General features: G+C 33.8%; 1 protein-coding gene across 2 annotated transcripts; it reads right to left on the bottom strand.

The window, feature by feature from the left end:
- Positions 1-372: 372 nt before the first annotated feature.
- On the bottom strand, positions 373-17,191 carry GRL (transcription activator). 2 transcript variants are annotated; one of them, XM_085703586.1, is made up of 24 exons: positions 17,018-17,191; positions 16,037-16,488; positions 15,874-15,948; positions 14,184-14,264; positions 13,467-13,557; positions 13,257-13,339; positions 11,823-11,907; positions 10,367-10,492; positions 10,158-10,265; positions 9,116-9,160; positions 8,895-9,037; positions 8,081-8,213; positions 6,736-6,846; positions 6,254-6,332; positions 5,835-6,028; positions 5,264-5,409; positions 4,451-4,532; positions 4,193-4,303; positions 3,847-3,972; positions 3,645-3,784; positions 3,465-3,561; positions 1,798-2,789; positions 1,391-1,603; positions 373-1,191 (listed from the first exon to the last, which is right to left on the bottom strand). In XM_085703586.1, exons 5-24 carry the CDS (start codon positions 13,512-13,514, stop codon positions 717-719), a joined length of 3,537 nt encoding a protein of 1,178 aa, XP_085559712.1. In that variant the 5' UTR covers positions 13,515-13,557; positions 14,184-14,264; positions 15,874-15,948; positions 16,037-16,488; positions 17,018-17,191; the 3' UTR covers positions 373-716. The 2 variants fall into 2 exon arrangements, with proteins under 2 accessions (XP_085559712.1, XP_085559711.1); XM_085703585.1 differs by having other exon boundaries at positions 13,467-13,547.
- Between the last annotated feature and the right edge of the window lie 3,174 nt (positions 17,192-20,365).

Here is a 20,365-nt window from a genome sequence, read left to right as displayed (position 1 = left end):
AGTTACCTTCATAACCTTCAGAATTTCTCAATTAAAATATAAGCAAACGTGTACTATTAAATAATACCTAAAAATGTTCGGATTATCTAAAACATTATACGAATGATTATTAAAATGGTTATACAATATCCTTCAAAAAAAAATGGTTATACAATAATCATTTGTTAAATACATAATTAAGTTCACGCAAATATCTCCAAAAAAAAAAAAAACTAATTACTCATGCGGCATTTTTTGTGCTACAAACAGAATTGTATTTGAATGATTAAAATGTTTACAGTTTTTATACCTGTTCAGGAAAATAAAGATTGAAAGAGAATGCATTCAGAAATGTTTATTTTCTTGTACTTTATTATAAATATAAATAAATTATTTATTTTTAAAAAAGTTATATAAAAATAATATATAGATTTGGCTATATGCAAATAACATTAAAAATTGCACAATAATGTCCCAGAGACTTACAGAAAATAAGATGTCAAGGTAAATGAGTAAAAGTAAAATAAAAATAATATGAAAACCTGGTTCTAACTAAAACAGCAGGAACTTCATATGGCATTGATTTAAACTATCCAAGGGCTACAAAAGGACGCTTCAGTGTGATATACATCATGAAAATTGTGGGAACCTGCTGGATGATTTATGGTTATGGACAACTGATCACTAGAAAGATGTGAATAATTTACCAGCTCATGTTGGGTATTTCAAACAATTTACTACTTGTATGCTAAGGGACCAGATCTAGATACTGCAAATCTAGGAAGTGGACTGGGTCCAGTACTGCCAGAATTTGAGCTTTCAACAGATTTAACCTTATGTCGGCCAGCACCATAATCCAAAGGCCCAGATCGACGGGTGTTCCTTATGCTGCTAATATCAGCGTCATAGAGGTGCTCTTGGCTATGTGATGATGATCCTTTGAAGTATCCTGAATCATTGCCATAATACGGTGGTGTGGAGTCCCCACGGGGATGCCTCAAGACAGGAGATGCATGTGCTAGCAATGCAGGTGATTGTCGGGGTGATGCGTTCATTATTGCCAATGGAGTTGATGGAGTATCGGCATAGTATTGACTGTAGACTGAACGGAGAATGGCGTACGGAACATGAGTTTCCAATGAGCTTCGTGGAAGGTATGGTGAAATCTCACAAAGTTGGTCTAGAAAGATAAGCTGTGCTACAAGATGAGATCTGTGCATAAATCCGAATATAAAACATTTTAGAAAACCACAGAATGAAAGACTAATGTTTCAGATAAAACAGAGCAATGATGCAGAGCCGCAGGTGAATTTTGCCTCGAATAAATGGCACTATCTTACCTAATTAGTATGTGTGGTATTCTCTATCACAAATAAACAGATATGATTCAAGCAAAATCGTATATAAGTACCTATGTGTTTCACTCCAAGAATCCAGTATCATCTCTGCAGAGAGTTTCACAAATAACTGCATCGTGGAGTTGATGCTTGCTTCAGCTGACATATGACCTGATAATTCAGGATCCATTCCCTCGTTGGCATGCCCATTGCTTAAAGACTGTCGATGCTGATGTTCACGTTCCAACCTCACAAACTCGCTTCCAGCAACCACCGCTGATATGCACCTGCCCAGTATGACATGGTTAGAGTGAGACAAATACTACCAAATATTATTGTACAATGGAATATTTCCAACTCCCATACAATGACATGTGACAAATTATAACCATGCAAAAACAGCTTTCAAATCACTGTAAAGCATTATGCTCCATTACGTTCAAAGAATAAGGAATTTTAGCTAAAACTTAACTATACTGACCTTGCCAAGCAATGGATATTGTTACTAAAACCCTCCGTGTCAACATTAAATGCCGTGGTGGACCAGATATTCGATGTCATGAATGTCGCAAATAAGTATGGTAACAAACTCCAGGAACCATCACTTGCACCACCAACATCCTCTAAAATTGATCTTACCCAAATGGAATCATGATCATTTACAACACCTGCCGTATTTGCCACTGTTCTCATTCTCTTGATCTCTTCCTTTTCTGGTACTCCGTCAGGTAGATGGTTAACTACCCCAGTTAGCAGTGAATGTATCAAGGGAGCGCCTTCTTCAAGTATGGCACCAGAAGCCTCAGATAGTAGCCGATCAAAAGCCAGGGCCAGGCCAGCCTGAATACAAAAATCTATCACAGTTTCCAGATCAACTATTTGCTTCATAGAAGCTTCTCTTTCAATTCTATCACCAGCATGAAGACTGGAAGCAACTGCTTCTAGCACATCACGATTTGATCTCAATGAGGTGTCAATGCAATTTAAAAGTGCAGCAGTGTGCTCTTTAAGCATTCTATCTAGCCTGTCTACTCCATAGCCACCAAAAATACGTACAAAAGCCTGCAGTTCACTTAGATCTGTGACAGATTCTGCAAAATATCCACCAACAGGCCTTGTACTCCTGAAGCATTTATGAATTGGAACAAACAATATCCCAGCACCTGATACATCCTTGATTATGTTTTCGATATACCAATTGCATACAGATTCAGTGGCCGATCCTGTATGTTGGTCTGTTGGCTTCTCAAACAAGTGCAGTGAAGAAACTGGTCCCGAAAAGGCTTCTGAAAGCAAAACTTCACGAATACCCTGAGTAATGTCCATGCTGATGTGCTGCTCTGCAAGATGCACAATGCTAACATGTCTCCGGATTAGTGATTCCAGAACAGAAGGGCGCTGAAGATCATTATCAGTTTTCAGAACACCAAGCAACCTTCTTCTGAAATTGCCAAGAATGCATTCTCTCATGTACTGCACAAATAGCTTGAGGTGTTAAAATATTAACATTTAACAGTATGATTGATGTTTAGTTCTGAAACAGTAAAATTTGATAAAGTAGGAGTGACATATAGGTTGATCTATTACTAGATGACCAGGTGTTGGATTTGGATCCTCTGTGTGAGGGATGCTCGTTAAGAGTTAAGTGCAGCATTGATTATAATGATAAAATCAATAACTTCAAGTATGTAAGATAAAGTGAAAGTTGTAATCACTTTGACCTTCTCCCCACTTCAGAGGATGCAACTCCAAATAGATTATAATTAAAATGTGATAAATACAGGCAAATATTCATTCATTTATCTGTCTATTTATTTATAATTAATTCAACCTAGACACTGTTTATATACAAGTTTCTTGCACTCACAAGTCCGCACGTGTGTTGATAGAGGAATTATAACTTCATTTACATTTTTTTAAACAAAAAATGCCAGGATTATCATCCTTGTTGTTAAATGAAGGGGGAGGTGGGGACCAATCCCTTTACAATTCATTGCACTACGTAACATAATTTGGAGGTTTTTGTTTTTGGGAGGTTTTTGTTTTTGTGGTGTCCATTTTATAGCGATTTGACCAAAATTGAGACCCATTACAATTCATTGCACTACAGAACATAATATGGTTTAAAGATAAAGATCCATGTCTAACCTCTCTCAGAACAAAGACATGGTTTAAAACACATATGGGCTCCATATCATTTAAAACCGAGCACAAATTGGTCAACCTCTGCATTGCAGCTTCTAACCTGTCATTATAAAGAGCGGACACATTTAAAAGCAATAGTTATGTGATTACACATACAATTAGCATGAGATGAGTATGACATACATTTTGATAGAACTATTATTTTCAGGAAAGCTTTCATGTCCTGGTAAAGGAAAGCCAGCCGTCCCTTTTGGAGATTTATATGATGGAATAGACACTCTTGATGCATAGTTAAGATATGAAGCCGCTTGCTCAGGAAGAAGCTGATGAAACCTCAAGGTTAGTTTTCAGAACTGTAGCTAACGTGTTAACCAAAAGTATTTACCTGATTTTCCAGGGCACCAAATCCTCCTTCAGAGTCAAGAATATTTATTAATCCTTCCAATCCCCCCATGATGGATTCTATTAGAGATTCAACATAGAGAACAGCATCCCTGCCAAATTTTGTAACCTGCTTGGAAATTCAAAATAGTGACTAAATATAAACAAAATTAAAAGATTGCAAATATTTTGCAGATCAAGCCTTCAAGTAAGTTAAACAAAACAGCAAGCACCGCAATAAAAAGGAAGCAAAGTATAGATCCATCATAACGTGCAGTTGGTAGCTTTAGAACTTTGGTCAGCATTTGACAATTCACAGTATAAAATAGCTGGGGTGGATTTGTTTTTACCTCTTCTGGAACAACGGGAGATGCACATTCTGGAAAACTACTAGCAATCCCAAGCCATGCACAGCAATGTTGAGGACGACCTTCTGGACCAAACATAGTGTTTCTAAAAACCTATTATAGGAACACAATTTTGGCTTTAAAATGAAAAGAAATGATAAACAGAATTCAGAATTTGAAACATAAGTCTAAAGCCATGACACAAAACTAGCTATCATTCTAGAGACAATGGATTAGGTGAGGGTGGAACAGGGAACTCACAGCTGTGAGGTGCTGGTGGTAAAAGTACAGCTTCCTAAGACTACCATGCTTTGAAAGTAGGGATTCCAATTCATCTACGCATCTGCATCAAAATCATGATACCGTTATTATCTCTTCAAAAATTTTGACTTTCTTTAATAATATTGGAGATAGAAAAATATTTTCAGGCAGCATTAGCTAAACTGTCAGGCTTTGGTAAAATATCTTTTCTTTTCTTTTTTTTAATTTTTTTATTGTAACACTACCAAAAAAAAAATATCTTTAAACATGTTGCACATGACTAATGCATAATACAAAACCCAACACTATATGAAAGCCCACTTGCAGTAGCGTATATAAAAGAATTCCATGAAAGAAAGGAGAGTCCAAGACATCCTCCTAGAACACAAAAAGACAGAGACCAGTCTCTACGAATATCTGGCAAACTAACAGACTAAAGAAATCATACAGTCCCACGCACAAGAAGGCTATTAAATCAAATAAAAGGTAGAAAGCAAGAAATCTCTAGCAATAAGATCTGGCATTATTCTCCTCAATTAAATGTACAATCCTTGCAAAATTAAGTTCATCAGCAACTGCATAAATGTTTACAATCTATTGATAAGTTTAGCTGTTTGTCTAGGAGGTCTGGAGATAAATCAATGACCCTCAAAACATGGAAATAGATTGACTACGGGGAAGCCCCAGAAATTGGGAATATTACGTTATTTCCTCCCCAAAACAAAAACCACAGTCCCCTTTAGAGACAAAAATTAAATATTATTACTCAAAAGAATCAAAATAGCAAAGCAAATCAAAATCAGGGATGAAAACCTGGACCAATTGTAAGCAGCATTCCCCTCCGATAATAAGCCTTCTTTGCCGGTGGAAACTGTAGCTTTCTCCAAGTGCCTAATGTTTATAGATGAACGTGAAGACGTGACCATCAGCAAAATTGATAGCCAATCCTTTCGAAAATCCTGAAGATAAGATCGTTAGGTGCACTCAAATAATACGCAGTTAATAACTACAAAACAATAAAGATGGCAGGATGGGGAAAAACTAAAAGCCATGATTCAGACACTAAAAAGAGCTTTAGTGAATCAACAAACAATCTTTGCATGCATCAGCACACTAGCACGACTTCACAACTTTAGCCTTCTTTAATATTTACTGTACCAATTATTTTATTAGCAAAATGCCAAGCACAAGTTATATTGAATAGCATTACTTCTACACAAAGGTAACGTGGATATGATTATTAGCTCAATCCAAGTATGTTTATCTCAAACTTCATAATGAATTGTAATATGCTTGGAAGCATATATATCCCATGTTTAAGATCTTAGGAAAAAAAGAAAAAAAAAAAAAAAAAAAAAAAAAGCTGAATGGATGACCTACATACCGACAGATCGCAAGTAATAGCAGATATATTTTCACTCTGAGGTTTTGGCAAGTGTTCAAGGTGGTGAACGATCTGCTGAAGAAGTCCTTTCAAGCTAGCATCTATATCAAGCGCCACCATTCCAGGGGTTCCCAGCAAAAACCGGATTCGTCCGGCACAGGATGAAAGATAAGACAATGAGTAACCTCGAATTGCTGCAATCAAATGAAACAACTATTAGATTACACAAAAACATCTTATATTATCCCGATCCCTAAAGCATGGCTAGTATAGCAGTTTACAAGTAAAATATATATCTTTATAAACGTATCACTTGTTGGAGATGTACTTTTAACATACTTTCACGATAATTAAAAATAGTAATTTAATATCATATCCCTCATCATGGGAGAAATTAATATACATAAATTTAGTCTAACCTGCAATGTATTTCCGGACCAAGCAACATAAATGGTCCATTCCATCCAACAGAAATCCAATGGTTGGATCATTTGGGTCCTGTAAACATGGTCATAAATTTAAGTCAGGTCAACCACGTTATCAACAGATTCAAACAATATACCAAAAGAAAACTAAAAAAAAAAGCAAAATAAGAGTTTTTCATCCAATGACAGCATTTTTAGAACATTCCTATCTCCCTAAGAACTCCATTTTCTGGCCATTTTAGAACATTCTAACCCATTACCCCACCATTTTCGACCCTAGAGTTCTATCAATTCGTTGAATTTTGATTGTGCCAACCCACAAGACACGGCCAACATGGGAAAAATACAATAAAAATTATTCAGGATACAAAAACAGTAGCATACTATTAAATAATTTTAGAAAGCCCTAATTCGGTAGTTTGATTATGGAAGAGCATCAGCTAGATCATAAAAAGCCAATGAAAAGAAATGCTTACTATGTCTACTGGCACCACACGAGCAGTTTTAGATTTTGATGATGCAACCCCAACATGCTGGAAATACCAGATCACTTCACATTGTGCTAAAGCCAAGGCAGAAAACACCATCTGGAAAGCATCTCATAAACAAGTTGTTGAAAAGTTAAGATCCATGAAAACATATATTAAAACAAAAATACACAACAAACTCCAAAGCTATAGAAGTATATTACTTGGTCAGCCTCCCAAGGGTATTAGATTATTTGGCACACTAACATTACCTTTTAAGTAAGTCTACATATGCACTTCAACTAGCGAAAATGGGCCGTAAATAAACAGAAATGTTCACAAACTATTTGGGATCACAAATCTAGACAGTTTGGTTCATTTATTAAATGAATGAGCATGTGCATAATATTAGGCTTGTTTATCTCTCAAACAAATAGGTTAAGAATAAAGAAGTATTTTTGTTACATGGTATTCAATATATATAACAATTATTTCTTCATTAGATATATGAATTGTTAATTTTTATTTCAAACCAATAGTTTCTGAATGCTTTTAAGAGTGGATGGAATTCATTTTTATTTGGGCACACATTTTTGTTTATTTAAGGTTCTTATCACAAGTAAATATTGGACTTCACAAACAACAAACCACGCACTAACAAAATATTAGAGTGAAACATGTGCTCTCCGTGACAAGTAAATGATGGGCTTCAAAGTGGTATTTATAAAATAGTAAGAATGTTAATTTTAGCTGAAGTTCACCTTAGGACCATCATAAAATCCAAAAATCAGTAACGAGTAACAACGACAATACACAAAAAGGAGAAAGGTCTTCACCATCAGACTACAAACAAAAGTTTGAGCGGCAAATTGGAAATAGAAACCACATGCATTTTAACAAGAGTGTTCAAATAAAAATTTAAAAATTACAAAATGAAATAATTATTTATAAAATATTTGTTTCGGAACAATAAGCCACTTGATAATTAAGTTAATAAGTCCTCGTGAGCTTAGCTCAGTTGGAATGGACAATGCATAATATATGCAAGGTTCGGGGTTCAAACCCCGGCCACCACCAAAAAATTAAGTTAATAAGCAGTTACTCGTAAACAACCCTTAGAACAATATTCACGAATTGCTTGATCAACTGTTGTTAAACTATAGAAAAACGAGAGTTCCTTTTAATAATTTTCCCAGAGATTTCCGGTTTCCTAATGAAACAAAACCACAGAAGAGACCTAATAACATGTCTTTGTGTACAAGTGAACCTTATCAGTGAAAACATGAGAAAAGTTTCAGCAACAATTGTCAGATAATCCATGATTTCATGCATAAAAAATGCCAAAGAAAGACACCTGAATGTTGGGGGCCAGTAGACTGGGCTGGTCAGTAAAAAACAGCACCATTCTCCCTATCTCTTGTTTCAGTAAAATTCTCCTTTCCCGATGTATGGCGTCACAAGATAATATTGCTTGTTCGTGCACTTCACTGAAAAATTCAATAGCTTCTGTGATTATCTTTGTCAATTGTAATAATATCATACAGATTTTACAAAAAAAAAAAAAAAAAAAAAAAAAAAAAATACATGTATAAGGAAGACCAAAGGTCAATCTAACAATTTGTGGACTAGATCTAACTAAACCCCAGAAGCTAACTCAAGAGGTAGGAAATGTCAAAGCCTTATTGTTGAAATATATATTATTTCCTTTTATTATTATTCTATTTTAATGGTTGTTTATTTTTCATTATATCACTCCTTAAATTAAGGAGTTGATTAGTTGTATTATCTCCTATAAAAGGAGCACCATTCTCATTGAAATAAAACAACTCAATTTATAGAGTAATTTCTACACTTATAACTTTATAAGGACAACATTGGCTATATCTCTAGTCAATGAGGGATCTCAGCAGTACTGATGCGGCCTTTCTTGGCATAAAACAATTCAATTTCCATAGTTTTATTTTGTTTTTGTTTCTTAGTGTAGAATGCATCGTTGCTTTCAGAATCATTGTCAGACAATTTAGATTTCATTTTCAGTCACAAAACCGCTGAAAATACCAACTGAATAATCATGACAAGTTCCTAGATTTGACTATCTTGGCCTCACTTGTATCTGTAATACATAAAAATAAGAATATATTATATTTAAATAAGAATTCTCGATATACCTTATCATTTTCTCAACCTGCTTTGCAACATTATATTCCATATCTGCTTCTTTTTGCTTTGTCCGACCAGATTTTGCCATCTTCTTAGATTCTAATATTCGAGGTAGAACGTACAGCTGATACTCCTCATGCAAAAGTATGTACTGTACAAAGATAATTAGAAATGTGTCACCTACTGCTTATAAAAGACACTGCTCAAAAACCGATAGGCAAAATTTTACCTCATCTCTGAATAATGTGAGGACTAAATTCTCCTTCAGTACAACCTGACATGCCACAAGCAAACTTGACATAATTAATTACCACATTCCACGATTATATAATAATGATCCACAAAATCATCAGGAAGTTTGAACCTTGGGATTATTAATCATCAACAAAATTTCAATATAAATTCATTTCTTAATCATCATATTTGGATGACTAGTGGGAAAGAGTATCATTTTTGTCTGAATAAAACAACATTTGCGAATTCTCGCACCAGTTAAACCACTTGATAAAAGTAAAGCACAACTCAAGAACAAAAAATTGATACTACTATTTGCTTTATTTCACAATGGATAGTATACATCAACCTCCATACCCCTGAATGGCTTGCCCGAGCACTTGTTTTAACGCCCAAGAAATATTACATATAATCCCGGATAAAGCCAAGCACAGATATTCGATAGCATTCTCATAAAACAACTTCCTCTCAGCAACATTAAGTTCAAATTAACTCTTTTCAAGAATTATACTAAAGTTAAATGATTTTTTTCACTTGGAGCTCAGAACACGCTTCTTCCTCAAAAAGATACCTCATCTCTTGAAGAGCTCCAATTCAATATTCTCCTTCTCATTTTCTTTTATGGTTCATTTAGTTTCTGTTTCATTGTCTTGCATGTATTATATTGAATGATGTACACATCAAGACAAGAAAGGAAAGTGATCGTCTATGATGTATTTACACTTCAAATAATCAGCACATGCATAAAGAGAGCATAGCTGCATAAGAAATAGAAACAAAGATGGATCCCTCTCCCGTATCTCTATTAGCTACTAATTTTAGTATTCATGCTTGGACATATTTACGGTTTAATATTTTTCAGATAGCATGCTGCCAAACATTGTATTAAGGCTATCTTGCATTAATAAAGGTTGTGCTACATTTTCTGCCTCAGCAATCACGAACAGTTCAAATAAATTGCACACAATGAAAGGAAAAGTCAAATATCAATTTGTTATATGGATAGACGATTTAAGTTATACAAACATGGATCATACCAAAGCAATATCGATGCTAGTGACACGCCGCAGCTCATCAGGGCAGACAAGATACCCAAATAACACCCATTCTCGATATGCAGTTACATTTGCAAGATCTTGTGCTCTCTGCATCATTGAGTGAGTAGAGTAATTCAGAATCTTTTTAGTACACAGCTATTTATTCATGAATTTAATATCAATGCGGTTAAAACAAAAATTAATATTACCAGAGGATGAGCAGAATTTGTGAGTATGTCTGGAAACCGAGGATGATATGGACTTATAAATCCTTCATTTCTAAGTTTCTTTGTGTCTGTTGATAGAAATATAATAGGGCCTACAGCCTCCAATACCTGAAAAAATATTTCAAAACCTTTAATGACACTGCATTAATTTGCCAAATACAGTCATTCACCAAAAAACAAAATTAACTAAGAAAATCATTCATTACATGAGATACAATTTAAAAACCAATATGCATCTTCAACTACCAGCTTAAGCTTTTTCGATGGTTGGTTTGTTCAGTGGTATCCGAGGGTTTATGACCAAGTGGTCTAATAATGAATCCTTGCTGCCCCATTCTTCTAATAAAAAGTTGAATTTCAGCATAACATAGATGGTCACGTGTAATATTCACTTCTTAAGCCTTGAGGGCTCTTGTGCGAAGGGTTGTGTTAGACATAATGTGAAAATAATTCGCGTATCTTCACCCAAAAGCTTTAACTTATGGGTTAGTAGATTCACAACGATTACATAAAAGAATAACAAGCGTAACATTAGAAGCAGAGATGAGATGTTCAATCTTCTGTGATGTATTACAGGACATTTTTTATTCATTTGAAAAGATTATGAATTACAGGTTGTGTTGATTTATCACGTATGAAAATCATAATGATCTTAAATTAGAAGTAATATTGTTTTAGAAAGTGTGTTGAGGTTTTAACATTTGACACCTAAAGACAACATAACTTCTTATGTAGATAGGTCTAGTTACTTAAAAAACCACAAAGATGGAAACCAGACCAACAATGTGACTTCTTTCGAGATGCTTAGTTGAATATTGATAAGTGTTAAATGTTAAACCGGTTCTTCCAAAAAGCTTCAGTCGTTATGTCTCATAAATTCATGAGCCCGCTTTATCATGTATTGAAAATTAATTTAATTCATTGTAAAGGCTTTGATACGATGTTAATAATCAAGTATGCTAAAGCTTATGTTGTTAGTTGGAGTTACAGGAGTGCATTTATATGTATCTGAGACTAAGAGTTTCTAGTTGATTATTTGTAAGCAATAGCACATTCCTGCATAGATGGTTGTACTCCAACCAATCACACAATCCATGACAAACATAAAAATACTCAGTTCTGTTCCAAAGCGAATGAAGTGATATAGCTTGATTATTCAATATTTAGTATTTTCCTGAGCAAAGACATAGAAGTATCACAGCCTCAGTCCTCTCCATAAAAAGTTTCCATATCACATGCTTACACAATATTTAACACCAACAAATGTAACTCGGAAAAATTAGACAGGAAAGTGAAAATAAGTTAAATTTTATCATGACAAAACAGAATTCGGAATAAAAATAATTAGTTATATGACTAGAAAATCTACTCATTTTCTTTATCATATGAACTTTGCAATTATTTATATCATACCGACACATAAAAGAATGTGACTAACCTCTCCAATGCGAGGGCTCACAAAATTAAGGTCTTCCTGTAAGCCTTTTAGTGGTGGATCGTAAGAGTCGATGAACTGAACCAAGCTGTAAAGTAGAGAAAAACATAAAAGGATAGAAATGATGAATATTTGTTTTTACCAAAAAAATATGACTAGAAAGGAGGAAAATTATCATAAAAGAATCTCATATTGACGCTGGCATAAAATCTATTTTTCGTCATATTTATCATTTTCATCTCTCATCCATTAGTTCAAAATTCAACTGCTCGACGATCTCATCCCTCCAGGCTCCATCTGTTTTTGCCATAAACTAATATAAATAGCACCTAAGATTTTGTATGAAATTGCCGTATACTATATTTTCATACCTGAATTAATAGATATCTAAAACTATAACCCTGATTCTTTCATTCCAACATCAACTTCCCCTCCTCCTAACCATGTTTCTGTAGAGAAGTTGTTATCTATCTACTTTCTCCACATTAAGCACTTTAACAAATATATTGCTGCAATTGAACATCTATTCAAGAAAGTCATTTGAGCCAGCTCTCTATTGATGACATTCTACAGAGGTTAAAGTACATTTTGTTACACCCACTTGGGTTGGCCTGGTGGTATTGGCTTGGGACTTGGGAGTGTGCTCCTCCTCAACGTCTCAGGTTCGATTCTCTCTGTGTCAATTTGGGTGGGCTAATTTAGCTTCTTCAAAAACAAAAAAAAAAAGTACATTTTGTTAGACTCATTATTTAGTGTAGATTGTATGTGTTTATTATAGCTTACCAAAACCCAGGTTTCTCTCTATATCAAGTTGTTCTTGTATGCTCTGTCACTCGTGTTTTATACACTCATACCTTGTTGTGTTCGAGAGTTAATAAATATTCCCCAAACTCTCTGTTAAAATTTTAGTTGGGCCCAACTCATCCTTACAAAACTGGCTTGTAAGGTGAAGATTGCATTCCGATGTGGGACTACATCCACCCCCTCAAAGCCAACCCAAATCCACCCCTTCACAGCCAACACAAGGCCTAGGGGCGGACCGCAGTTAAGGCAGAATTTCCAACACTCTTCCCCTTGTTTTTAAATGCTTCCAGACAAAGAGAGATTTTATCATAACCCTTTCCTCTCTTCCCCTCCCACCAAAACAATTACTGATAGTAAATTAGAATCTCTATCTGTCTCTCACCCATCCACCTCCAGGAACATAAGTCCATGTGCGCATAATTGCACAAGCAAAATGCCCCTCAGTATTTTGAGACATTTTGATAAGCTCGTGTTAATGTTTTTTTTTTTTTGGACGAAAAGAAAAGGAATAATTTTTTCTTTAAAAAACTAGATTATTCAACATGTTATGTCTTTGAGCGTATAGAAGCATACCATAAATTATTGTTTACCAGAAACTGGAACAATTTAAGACAAGTTATCGGAACATCTTACCGATGATAAAAATCACAATCCCGCTCATTTCTTGACATTGCATGTAGAAGGTTATAGGTCTGTAGCAACATCTTTCTTGGCATCTGCTATGAAAATAATGGTTTCCAAATTACTACTCATTTACATTTGGTTGAAACAATTATTTCAATACGGATTTTATTCTTCATAAAATGAACAAATTTAAGAAAATAAAAGAGGAAGTTAGCTTGCCTTCTCAGAGAAAAGGTTGACCCGTACAAATGAGCAGAAGAGGTCCATAAATGCATGTAGTATAAGAGAATTCTGATGGGGCTGCAAAACACTGTGCCTAGTTATTTGAGATATGCAGAGATAAAGTAATTATTTATTAGTTTATTCAAATGTCAGGACACCCATTAGAGCTATTTCACTAAAGTAAAGAACTTCAGATGAACGGGCTAAAAAGGGGTAGAGAATTCAATACATCCCAATTCTGATTCAATATTTGATATATATAGCACAGTAACCCGTGTGTACATGGGCCATTCCTTTTTAGAAAGGAAAGAAAAAGACAATTAAAAGTAAAAGAAAATAATGGATTATTATTAGGAGGGATAAAAACCAACACCAGGTTGACATGTGCTTCATAAAAAATCTAGATATTTTCAATAATAATAGAGATGACACCTTTGTAGTTCAGAAATATTCAGAAGATTTGAATCATTTTTCAAGAAAATTTGATGTGACTCCCACTTCTCTGCCTTATTAGGGCAGATGTTTGTCAGTGATGAAAAGCCACTGAACCTTTGGCTTGAGTGGAGAAAGAGAAATGGGTTCATATCATATAGTGGTATGTATATGTACAAACCAGTTCCCAAGATCCTTGTAACATCAAAGCAACTCACATCATAGGAGAACGCAACAATAGCAACTCACATCATAGGAGAGCGCAACAATATTGAGACTCACCAACAAGGTAATTACTGTACTACTTAGATCCAATATAAGTCGCAGTGCTTGTTCGCGAAACACCATCAAGTCAAGAAGTAGCTGTTACACACAAAAGAATCATTATCGTGTGAGTTCAAGCAACATGCAGCTGAATTGAAAATCTAAAAGATATGCATAAATGGGCAATTTTAGGTGACATAAAATGATATCAATGGAGATCATCTATTGCGTTCAAGCAACATGCAGCTGAATTGAAAATCTAAAAGATATGCATAAATGGGCAATTTTAGGTGACATAAAATGATATCAATGGAGATCATCTATTGATCAAAGTCATAAATTACAAAGATAATCAAACCTATAGTCAATCTCATTAAGATCAATGGTCAACCAAAGCCGATAGAGGAGAAGCATACAATCCCATTTTTTTGAAAGTTACATTTAACTGATGACATATGCAAAGCAATGAAACCAAACTCTCATAAGTCAACTGTTGTTGTTTTCTTCATGAGTGACTAAGTAAATTGTGCTGGTACATAAAGCATGGAGTTACAAATCATTGCTTGCAGTACAAGAAACCTTAACGGTTAGAATTAGGGTATTCTATGCTAAACAGTATTATTTATATTGCATTATTAAGGTGTGATTGTTATAGACTGAGCCCGTGCTAATTGTACTAAACTTGTACCTTAGCCTAGATTATCAGTTATATAAATAGAGGGATAAGTTCATTGTTTGTATTACACCTATTCGGACTTCCTTTTGGATTAAAATTACAAAATAACTATTAGAGAGGTAATGGATAAGTACAAAATTAGGATTACTTTACAATCTTCAAATAAAGAACAGGTATAGTTGTTAGCATTTGGCAGTACTTTTATCTTTTCTATCTTATTATATCATAAACCAACTATCAGAAGGGGGGAAATTATCAGGATAAGTGGTGATGGGTTTTTAGCTGTATCCAAGGGCAGTCTATTTAAAGGCATTGCTTAACAGTGTAATGGTTCAGTTGAGTGAAAAATTCCCCGGGGTTTATATTCTAGGTTTCTATGTCACCTTGTGTTGTATCAGTTTTAAATCTAAACTACAAGTTTTAGTCTTTTAGAATTCAGTGCAAGCTTCAGCCTTCTCTTGCACTCTTTCCAATCTTTCCTCCTATGAAAAAATAAATAAACTAGAATTGAATTTTAACTTTTCAGAATTCTGTCTACTCATGCAGTAAATTGAGTAAAGAAAGATACTGACATGTAGAGTTTGGGCAGTGTTGATATACCAATCAAGTTAAATAAGGTGTCATGAATCAACTAAACAAAAAGCTTCAATTATTGAGTAAATGCAAATGAATGGTTTTATATCCCAAATGCATTTCCTGAAGTGTAGACACTTCAGATGCCCACCCAATTTTTTTCCGAACTTTGACTTTTATTAAGAAGAATGTGTCAACCCTTAAAAAAAACAGAATAAGTGCAATAATGTTTGAACTCTATACTGTGTGATAATACAGCCTTTGGTACCATGTCATGAACAAATCAACAAACCAACCAAAATCATAAGTTATTGGGGGAAAACACATGAATGATTTTATATCTCACATGAGGGCATGCAGCCAAAATGAAGAAACTGAAAAGCTTCAGTTAATTGCTTGGGGTTTATGAGTGAGGAACATATGGAAAATAGTAAGTAAATAAAAGTATAAAAACAGCACCTGCACCCATGGTTCCAAGCTCTGTAAATGAAGTTCCGCATGATCTTGCATCGAGTCCCAGGCAATCTTATCTATCTGCATCCATATTTTACCCAAATAATAAAAATCACAGGCACCATAACGAACATTCAAAACGAAAAGCACATCAGACATGACTTCTTACACGTTCTAGTTGCAACTTGCTGAAGTGTTCAGGAAATTTCTTGGAGAGCAAAACGCAGATTCTAGGATGGTTGGGAAACACACCAGCTTTCCAAAATCCATCCGAAAATACATGATTAATGGGGTCTGGATAATCCAAAAGCTGATTTAACCTATACATCTTAGCCATAAGACCATCGGCAACATCAGTGAGCTGCACAACCCACTGCATGTTAAGACCCTTATGAGGTTGGGACGGCGTACTACCCTGAGACTGTCCATCATGACCGAAATTCCTGGAGCTGGTAGATGACAATGGAGAAGCTGTATTCGTTTCTGTTCCAAGGTAGTCTGCCCATCTAGATGGACCATCCCATTCCCTTGATCTTGCCGCAGTAGGCGATAATGAAGAATCCTGGTTCGATGATTTTTGCCTCGACTTTGCCATAAACTAATAATAATCCGTCTCCGGCTCTACAAATAAAGTTTTTCACAAACAAGTTCAAGACTAATCAATCACATTATATTCATATATTGAAGTATAACTCCAATTTTACTAGTAAAAATTTAAAATCATTAAGCTTGTATAATATGAATTAGAAACCTAAAATCTTGAAACATATATTATCCTACGAGATATACATAAAGAATGAAGTTGAGTATGATTTATGAGCAGAGAAGATCTTGGATAAAGAGAATTATTGAGTTATAAGCATGGAATTGTGTAATTTATAAGCAAAGAAAGTTACTAGAAAGGGAAATTAAGAAAAAAGTAAAACCTAATTTTCCATTTCTAGCTTGTAGTTAAAGCGGTGAGAAGTTGAGAAACAGAATTACCAAAAGCAGAAAGTGTGAATGTGATGAATAAGTAAACATAGAAAGTAAGTAAAAAAATAACAGAAAAAGCAAAAGCATTTGATTACAGAGAATCAAAATCAAAATCTGAAATTCAAAGTAAAAATTGAAAGAGAGAGAGAGAGAGAGAGAGAGAGAGAGAGAGTACAGTGGAGAGAGAAAGATGATAGTCAGATCTGAGAATAGAGTTAGTTGGAAGGAATATGAATTATAATGTGAAATGTTGCTGAAGCTGCTGCAAGTGCGGGATGGAGGGAGCTGCAATTTTCAGCGCAGATATTATTGTTACTGTTGTTAGAGCTTTTTCTTGTTTTGTGTTTGTAATGATAATGATGGTTAATTCAATTTTTATGTACCAAATAAAGATAGATTAGCCGTTTTTTTTTTTTTTTTTGAAAGTGCCGTTTTTGTACTTTCACATTTTCAATTTTGTTAGTTGTCACGCCTATTTCTTCAGTTTTACTTCTACACGACGTGCGTCTCCGTCTGTCTCAGCTCACTCCTGTGCTTTTCTGCATTTTTCTACTATATTGTATATCTACGCTTTTCTGTATTCTAAAAAATAAACAAATAATAATAATAATTTTGCCAAAAAAAATAATTATTATTATAATTTTGATCAAAAATAAAAAATAATTATAATAATAGTAGAAGTATCTTATAAGTACCACTTAGGTGATAACCACATAAACATTTGATATGTTGGAAGAGTTTGAATCCTCAATTTTTTATTGCATCAAACTATTTTTTTGGCTAACACATTGTGATTAGGATTTTTAACTCTTATAGGCGTATTAAGGTATCTCAATGACTTGGATCATTTGAATTTTTTCCGAAACTAGCCATCAAGTTAGCAACAAGACATTTTCTTTTTTCACTTCTCCAAACATAATATGTGGGATTTTCGCCAATTTATTTAACCAAAAAATGGTAATAATAATAACAACATTTAACAAAAATAAAGATATGTCTAACATTTAAAGATAGCAATCTTTATTTTCGCAAGTCATCCAATTTTTAATGGCAATGATGATGTGGCAAATTTTTTTCGTGGTTGTCGGGGTTCGAACTTCGGACCTTGCATATATTATGCATTGTTCATAGTTAAACTCACGAGGATAAATTATACATAGCATTATAAGGCTAACATGTCGCATACGGGGATGTACACATAAGATGATTAGTTGTTTATAGCACACAGTCATGTTAGTTACATTTGATATATTATCTAATTTAACGTTTGATTGACACGTCATCATCACCGATGAAAAAATAGATGACAATTTAACTTAATGACTAAAATTGAGAAATTTAAAATATAGAGGGATAAATCTTACTTACTAAAGCTTGTCAGGTCAAGTTAACCCTAACCCTAAAATTAATCTAGCATTTTCCCTCCCATTTCTAACGCATTAATTTCATGTTTGACCTCCTCACCCTTAATACACGCCATAAATACATTTAAATTCAGGTTGTTTGGTAATTCATTTCACTTAAAACCCTTAATACACGCCATAAATTCATTTAAATTCAGGTTGTTTGACAATTCATTTCATTTAAGGACACGGTTGTTTGGAAAATAAAATAATATGGTTGCAACATTTCAATAATAGAACACGGTTGAAAAATAAGATAATATGGTTGCAAATTTTCAATAATATGGTTTCAAAAAAATAAACACAGTTCAAATAAAAGAAATGCATTAAAAAAAAATTTTAAAAAAAATAAACGATATTGCAAATTAAAATAATATGGTTCAAGTCAAATTATCTTTGTTTCTAAAGCGTGTCTGGTCAAGCAATCCATAACCCTAATTTTTACCTAGCTTTTTCCCTCCCATTTCAACGCAATAAATTCGCAGATTTGACCTCCTCCCCCTTTGTCATGCAATAAATATCATTTTTTTCAAATTCAATTGTTTGAATTTCTCATTTAAATGTCCTTAAAGCATTTCGAATTCTCACATTTGACATTCTCACTCCTTTGCCATTCATTAAATGCACTTTTACCATTCATATAAAATCTGAAAATTCTCTCCTCATTTAAATGCAATTGTTTGACATTCTTCTTTAAGATCAATCTTTTAAATGCTCCTTTACCACACAATAAATTCTAACATTTGACATTCTCACCCCTTTGTCACGCAATGAATTTCATTCACATCAAATCCAAAAAATTTCTCCTCGTTTAAATGCAATTGTTTGACCTTCTTCTTTAAGATCAATCTTTTAAATACTCTTTTACCACACAATAAATTCTAACATTTGACCTTTTAACCCTTTGTCACGCAATGAATGTCATTCATATGCTCACGTTTATCTCTTATTATTAAAGCTTAACCCCCTCAGCAGAAATCATCTTCACCCTCTCACGGGTCAGCATAGTCAAGGAAATGTGTGTGTGTGTGTGTGTGTGTGTGTGTGTTTTTTTTTGAGGTATTTTAGATACACCATATTTTCTTTGAGTCAATCCATGTTTTAGAAATTTCTAATTGGGGTTTTTCAAGTTGTAGATAAAATCAAATTTTAATTGTATTACACGAGATTCAGATGTGGTTATAGTTCTATGTATTTTTCTTATATGTTTTTAAGTTGTTTCTGTTTTTAATCTCAGACTTACCAATGATGATTTAGAGATGTATTTTTGTTTTATGTTTTCAGTAACGTGTAAGATGTTTCCTTATCCTCAAAAAATCTAATGAATATGTCTTTTTTGCGTTAAGTTATATGTCCACCTTTATTTTGATTCAGTATAATATAGTGTATTTGCAAATTATTCCATATGATATAGTGTTAGAAGAAAATATAAAAGACAAAAAAATTTATGCGCTGACATAGCGTAAACAAAATTTAAATAACTTAAACAAAGTTTGGATACATAGTTAATATTCAAATTTAAATAAGTTCAACTTATTTTATGATTTTAAGAGATAAAAGCAAAGTTATAAGACATCAAACATGCTGAGATAGAAGCAAAGCTACAAGTTAGCAATTATCGGACATCACATAATATATAGTTTAAGCAGGTCACCACATATAAATTTTGAGGATCTAAAATACTCAAATTTGAACAAGTTCAACTCAGTTTGGATACATTAATAGTACGATCAAGTTTTAAAAAGTTCAACTTATTTTATGATTTTAACATGCATCCATATGGAATTTCAATCCGAAAATGGCCAAGATACTTTTCTATCATTAGTTATCCTTTTTAATGTAAGTTAGTTGGTCATATGGTAAAGCACACCTGACTATGATTGAATGTATATGTTTGAAACCATTTATTTTAAGTAACATAATGTTGAATGAACGTGTAACCTCTCTTAAGCCTTAGAGGTTAGCATGTCTCAAACATCTGACCTCCACTATCTTCATTCCCATTTAGAGTTTATAAAAATCAAAGATAGTTATATATTCTAATGTAGTAAAAATTTGCTTTGTAAATTGTCCATGTAAATCCAAGAACGTGTTTGCATAAATTGTTCATGTACTTCAAT

This window comes from Medicago sativa, chromosome 4 (assembly GCF_051527215.1).
Source record: "Medicago sativa cultivar Bolivia chromosome 4, Bolivia_mono, whole genome shotgun sequence".
Lineage (NCBI taxonomy): Eukaryota > Viridiplantae > Streptophyta > Magnoliopsida > Fabales > Fabaceae > Medicago > Medicago sativa.
Note: the sequence above shows the minus strand (reverse complement) of the source record. Positions and strands in the feature narration are given on the sequence as shown.

Coding starts and splice junctions, on each gene's coding strand:
- GRL (XM_085703585.1), bottom strand. CDS start 16,462: ATGGCAAAGTCGAGGCAAAAATCATCGAACCAGGATTCTTCATTATCG. Junction 8,214..8,894: donor CAGGTTGAGAAAATGATAAG/GTATATCGAGAA, acceptor TGAATTTTTCAG/TGAAGTGCACGAACAAGCAA. Junction 6,847..8,080: donor TACTGGCCCCCAACATTCAG/GTGTCTTTCTTT, acceptor GATGCTTTCCAG/ATGGTGTTTTCTGCCTTGGC.